The sequence below is a fragment of the Sesamum indicum genome, linkage group LG9 (assembly GCF_026168435.1).
Source record: "Sesamum indicum cultivar Baizhima isolate 11 linkage group LG9, ASM2616843v1, whole genome shotgun sequence".
Taxonomy (NCBI): domain Eukaryota; kingdom Viridiplantae; phylum Streptophyta; class Magnoliopsida; order Lamiales; family Pedaliaceae; genus Sesamum; species Sesamum indicum.
The window spans coordinates 8,567,434-8,573,651 of NC_142665.1; the positions used below are offsets into that span (position 1 = coordinate 8,567,434).

Consider the following 6,218-nt stretch of genomic DNA (forward strand, 5'->3'; position numbering starts at 1 on the left):
TGAAATATTCGCAAACACTCCCTTAATCACCTCTGATTTTTTATTTACTTTATTTTGAATCAGACTAGTATTAATATTTAAAATCCGCTACTGTAGTTGATTATCGTTGAATTACAATTTAAAAATTTTCTCCAATCACGTCAAGTAAAAGAGACCTAAATAAATAAGCAAGAAAAGAGGGGGGAAAACAGAAAAAGAAAATATGTATACAAAATTGTCACGTGAAAGGCACGTGTTCTTGATACTTTAGGGAGGGTTTTAGCTCCTCCCACCTTCTTCCCCGAAAACCCTTGCAAACTACAGTGAACCGACTTTGGGGGAGCCCTATATGCTCTTCTCCACGCTACTCCTTAAATGATCAAACCCTCAATTCTTTCAAATTTCCCTCTCACTGTCCCAAAATGAAACCCATTTCTCGGAGGCCCATTTTCACGCTTTCCTTTTTCGCCACGGCGAGCCACAGAACAATCAAGAATTCCCATTTTGTAGCGTTTTCCACGCAGACCCATCAAGGCTCCGGCTTCCATCCCCGGCGGCAGGAGGAGGAGAGCCGCAGTGTGCGGGTGTCCGTGTGGTGGGATTTTGAGAATTGCAATTTACCGTTGAACACCAATGTGTTTAGAGTGGCGCAGTGCATTACCAATGCCGTCAGAGCTAATGGGATTAAGGGTCCCATTCAGATTACGGCTTTCGGTGACGTAATGCAGATTTCCAGGACCAACCAAGAGGCCCTTTCTTCTACTGGGATCAGTCTCACCCATGTTCCTTCTGGTAGTTCTCTTTCTCTCTTTGGGTTTTTGTTATTGTTGGACGTGAACTGTTGTTTATTGTTTTCTTGTGGGTTTGATTTATGTCAAATTATGTGTTAAAGATTGTCGCTTTAGTAGTGGGAATTTAGTTTTTGGTGGGACATGAAATTCCTGGGAAATAAAAATTGTTGTTCAGTATGTGAAACGAGTGAGCTGAAGCGGATTTTTGAAATTTGGATGTCCAGCAGCTACTTAGGAGTTTAAAGGTTTTTAGCCTTTCTAACATGAATGTTTTTTAACTTAAGGGTGATCCAAATTCCTATCTTTTATGAATGCTTCAAGGTCTTTTGTAACTCAGCTCGATACTGTTCAAGAGTGTGGTTCTCGAGTGAGTTCTACTTGAGGTATGAACAACTGCATTTTATGGTTTTTTGGAATGGTGATTCTTTAATGTAGAAAATCTAGTTTTTCATTGAAGTCTTGATGCTGCTACATTAAATGCAGCTTTTATGTGCTGGAATGTGGCTACTGATTGAGTTAAGAAGTTGTCGACTTGCTGAAAATTTGTGCTTTGTAATCAACGAATGAGGTACATGTTTGGATTCTAGAATGTAGAGCTTCTAGGGCAATTACAGCAACCTTTTTCCAAAATAAGGCACTATTCGGATTTATTGAGAGTCATGAAATATTCAGTAATAGGAATTTTGATTTCGTAGTTTTGAGGCTGTGGTTGCTAAAATTGTATACATTGTCTTCCAATTTGTAGGTGGCAAGAACAGTGCTGATAGGTCTCTTCTTGTTGACCTTATGTACTGGGTTTCCCAAAATCCTCCACCAGCACACCTTTTCTTAATATCTGGTGACCGAGATTTTGCTGGCATTTTACATCGGCTAAGGATGAACAACTACAACATCTTACTAGCTAGTCCAGATAGTGCTCCTAGCGTCCTCTGCAGTGCAGCGACTATCATGTGGCAATGGAGTTCTTTACTCAAAGGAGAGAACCTTACAGGGAAGCTCTTCAACCAGCCTCCAGATGGTCCATACAATTCTTGGTATGGTTACTACAAGGCTCCCCTTGAGGATCCATTTCCAGTTACAGATCAATCCTCATGTTTGCACACTGATGAATCATGTGGGTTGGCTCCAGATTCTAAGCCTCGACCAATTCCAAAGGCTGTAATGAAGCATATCCGTCAGATTCTTAATTCATATCCTGAAGGAATTTCGATTACAAATCTTCGGGCAGAATTAGCTAAGAGTAATTTGACAATAGACAAAGACTTCTATGGATGTAAAAAGTTCTCTCGTTTTCTTTTGGCCATGCCACACATTTTAAGGCTTTATAATGGAACTGATGGCCAGCTTTTTGCGAGAGGTGCAAACACCAAATTTCTTGATGAATCTGTTGTGGCTACATATGTAGAGCCTACAGCTAATGATGGAGAACCTGAAGTTGGCAGTGTTGCTAAACCAAATGGGGAGGTAAGTGCTAGTGAGGATATGAGTGAGAAGTCAAGATTGTTTCCAGTTCCAGAACCAAAATCAAAAGCTCAGTCAGCAAACTCCCATGAGTACCAGAAGGAAGAAAAGCAGAATGAGTCGTCTTCATCACTGAGTTTGCAAGGGACCAAAGTGAAAGCTCAAGCAACGCAAGATCAGAAGAATGAAGAAAAGCGGAAAGAGACCCCTTCAAAAAGAAATATTATTCAAGAGATACGACAGCAAGAGAGAAAGGGAAAAGTGCAGGAGAAACCAAAGCAAGTTGATGTGGCTTCTCCAGGTGTTGAAATCAAAGAGTCTTCTGAAAAACGTAAGAACCAAGTTGTTGTTCCTAATGAGCTTAGTTCTGCTCCTGAAATTGGGATCTTCAGAAGGATATGGATGTGGTGGTTTGGAAGTGGAGATACTAATTCTAGCAAGAGGAACTGTCGGAAAGGTGATGAGAAGTCGGCTGGAAAGGATAATATTGAGGAAAAAACTCTGATAACATGCCAATCTGCCAAGTCCGTCCATCCAGCTATTTTTTCACCTTCGAGTCATGAGGCTTTGGTTGATGGAAAAATTGCTAGGAGTAGTGATGCTGTTACTGATGTATCCAGCCAAGGTTCGAGCTTCTTCAATCGGTCCACGAGCTGGTTTAAACTTTGGAGTTCCTGGGAGTCTGATGATAAAGTGGAAAAAAATGGTGAAACAGTAGATCAGATGGAAGTTACTCTGGAGCAGTCTGAGATTTTCTTAAAAGAATCCTTTTGGAAAGAACTGGAGTCATTCATTGACACATCCGAAGGCGTAGCTGCTGTTTTGGAGTCAAGGACCAGGTACCCTTTCCACAACTTCACCATGCATCTACCTCCTGCTGTTATTTCAATCAATTTTATAACTGCAGCTTTACGGGTTTCTTTTCAGCATATCTTACTTATAAAAGGGGAAAAAAAACAAAGAAAAGAAATTGTTAACATTAACATGCATATGCAGCTTCTGTTTGCGGCTCTGTTTGTTTATATGACCCTATGTGTTACCAGGTTGCTTAACTTATTGCTTTTAAAGTATTCATGTTATCCAACATCAATAGTTTAATCAATTAAGAGATAGATATTATGGTATAAAGATATATTTAGACTTTTAACTGAAAACTGGATTCAAGATCACTTAACTAGAAGGGTTTTGAATTTTTGCAATGGGGTGACAGATAATATTCTTGTCATTGACTTGATTAATCTAATTTTATCAGATCATGCCTTAAGTGGCATCTTTCTGAAGCTGATTAACGTCCCAGTGAAAATAGCTGGTCAATAATGTAATGCTTATCAGATAAGCTTCTATATTTTCCAACTTATGTATCTGGGAACACTAAGTGCACTTACAAATGGAGTCATTTTGCAATCCAAGATGCTTGCTTTACCATCTAACTAGTACTACTATGAACATGTTCTCCCATGGGTACATCAGTTCCTATGCATTTGTCTTGCAGTTTAGCAGCATGTCAGGTTGCAAAGCCTCATATCGTAATGCATCTACTTTTGCTAGCTTTCTTGGCATGCATTAAAGATGGCTTTTTTTGGTGATATATATATATATATATAGTATATATATATATACAATACTTGAACTCATGTCCAGTTGTCATAATGTGTTGTGTCAGGGAGCATCTGGTGCAAAATCTACGAAAACAGGGACCTCCAGTTCTGAGCTCTCTTCCTGAAGGAGATCTTCTTCACCTGGTTGACTTGTTGGTTTCTGACAAGAAATGGGTGGAAGTAGATGACTCTCGGACATTTCCTTTCAGGCTCACTATGCTGGCTGGGAAGCATCCGCATCATAAACCACCTCTTAGTTCAAATGGATTGAGTCATATTTTCTCAGGCAGGCAGCCAAATTTACAGGAATCTGGAGAGAGAAAGCACCAAAATCCTCCTCATGCTGGAGTTCAACAACCCGTAGTTCATAGAGTTTCCTCGGGCAAGCCCAGAAGTGAGATATTGGCCGACTGCCAAAAACTTGTGGATCATATTGTAAAGGAGTATCCAGAAGGATTTAACATGGGATCCTTTAGGAAACTATTCCTTGAAAAACACGGTTATGCTCTTGATCTGCAGAAGCTTGGCTATGAAAAGTTGGTGAATCTTTTACAGATAATGCCTGGGGTGAGAATCGAGTCTAATCTAATCGTTCCCGCTTCAGCATTCAAGAATCTTGACCCACAAAACATTGGTATTCCTATGGAAGAAAGTAAGGTCAGTCCGGTGATTGACTCACATGGTGAATCTTCGGTTTCGTCGACCAAAGATGATGACGGTGACTCTTCTTGGGACGAGCTTGGTCCCCTTGACAGTTCAGGCCCTGGAAAACGGGCAGCAGAAGCAAGGTTGAATAGGAAAGGCCAAAATGGAAGAACAGAGTCAAGGCTTCCTGATTATGAACCTCTAGAAGAGGATGACATCTCTGATTCAGAAGAGGAGACATCCTCCAAATCAGAAAACGAAATCAAGTCTAGATTGGAGGAAGAAAGTTCTTTGCTGCAGATTCTTGATTCATGGTACAGCAACAAAGGAGCAGATGGCAGGAAAGATGAATCCACGAGTACCGCCAATGCAACAGATAGCACAGAAATTGGCCTTGGGACCAAGAACGAGTCTCCAGTTGTAAACCCCACACGGAAACAGAAATCTGTTAGGACCTATTCATTTGTCATGGAGCAACCCGTTGATGATAAGGATAAACTCGTCGACGGCATATTGGGTAGCTTGAAGAAGTCCAGTGAGAAGTCAACTGAGTCTAGAGTATTGGGTTGAACTATATTCAGACTAGAAAGAGTACGTTCCCATGCAGCTCATCAATGCATTAAATAGCCCACATGATATTTTTTTAGTAGTTTTTAGTGGAATAGAAGCACTCATGCACCAATTGATGGACGAGAGAGGAACGCTTGAATCAACGTGGCAACATAGAAGGTTCCCATACGCACATTCCAATCAAGTAGAGCTACATGGTTACTTGTAAGCTGTGACATTCTTTTACCAGGTAACATTCCTGACTGAGCTTTATATTGCATTGTTTGAGGTTCCATGGAGACTTTTCAAGGATTATGCATATGTAATACAGAATGATTGATACCACATGCTTAGGGGCAATGTTCTTTGACACGTTTTCGGTATAGTTTCTAGCCAATTAGGGGCTTGAAATGAGTCAAGCTTTTGAAAATTCTTGAACTCGAGCTCATTGGCAAGCTTTCAAATTTATATTTGAGTGAGCTCGTTTTAACTGATATATAAGCACCTTTGTGAAACTTGCCTTTTTTCTTAGGTGTTGCATTATGCAAATCAAGATATTTTTTATTAAAATCTTTATTTTTAGGTTAAAAACAACGATGGGTTTATTTGAAGCTCGTCATAGTTACAAATATCTCATCATTGCTTGAAAAATTATAAATACCTTCTTGAAATGAATGTTCGTCTAACAAATACCACTCTCGACAATCCTGATAAAGGGTATTTGCTAGACGATCGTAAATTTTAAGAGATATTTGTAAAGTTTTAAAAGGGATGTTGAGCGAGTGACTGAGAGGGAAGGAATGGCATATGGAGCCACCTCCTTCACATCGGCATGCCCCTTGTTCAGGAGCGGTATTCCACAAGCCTCCCACTGCATACGTTCCTAGCCTTTTTCATATCGACCACAACCGTCTCGTCTAGTATAGGCACTAGAGATAATGTTAATACTCCTTTATGTTTTTATTTCATTTTTTATTTTTATTTTTTTAAAAAAAGAAAAGCGTATGACGTGAATAAAATGACACGCAACAAACCGCATTTTATGAAGTGAGGTAGGTAAAGAGTAGTAACGTCTACAACTAAAAGAAGCATAAATGTGGCAGTCTATATTATTATAATATAAGATATTGATGTACTAAACCAAATTCCATTATTTAAATAAAATATTCACTGCAATTTTTAGAGAATACTAATT

At 39.5% G+C, this 6,218-nt stretch overlaps 1 protein-coding gene across 2 annotated transcripts; it reads left to right on the forward strand.

The window, feature by feature from the left end:
• The first annotated feature begins 258 nt into the window (after nt 1–258).
• On the forward strand, nt 259–5,395 carry LOC105171114 (uncharacterized). 2 transcript variants are annotated; one of them, XM_011092138.3, is made up of 3 exons: nt 259–771; nt 1,516–3,070; nt 3,895–5,395. In XM_011092138.3, the coding sequence occupies exons 1-3, from the start codon at nt 402–404 to the stop codon at nt 5,042–5,044; spliced, it is 3,075 nt and encodes a 1,024-aa protein (XP_011090440.1). In that variant the 5' UTR covers nt 259–401; the 3' UTR covers nt 5,045–5,395. The 2 variants fall into 2 exon arrangements, with proteins under 2 accessions (XP_011090440.1, XP_088741491.1); XM_088885365.1 differs by lacking the exon at nt 259–771 and adding an exon at nt 1,083–1,338.
• The last annotated feature ends 823 nt before the right edge of the window (nt 5,396–6,218 follow it).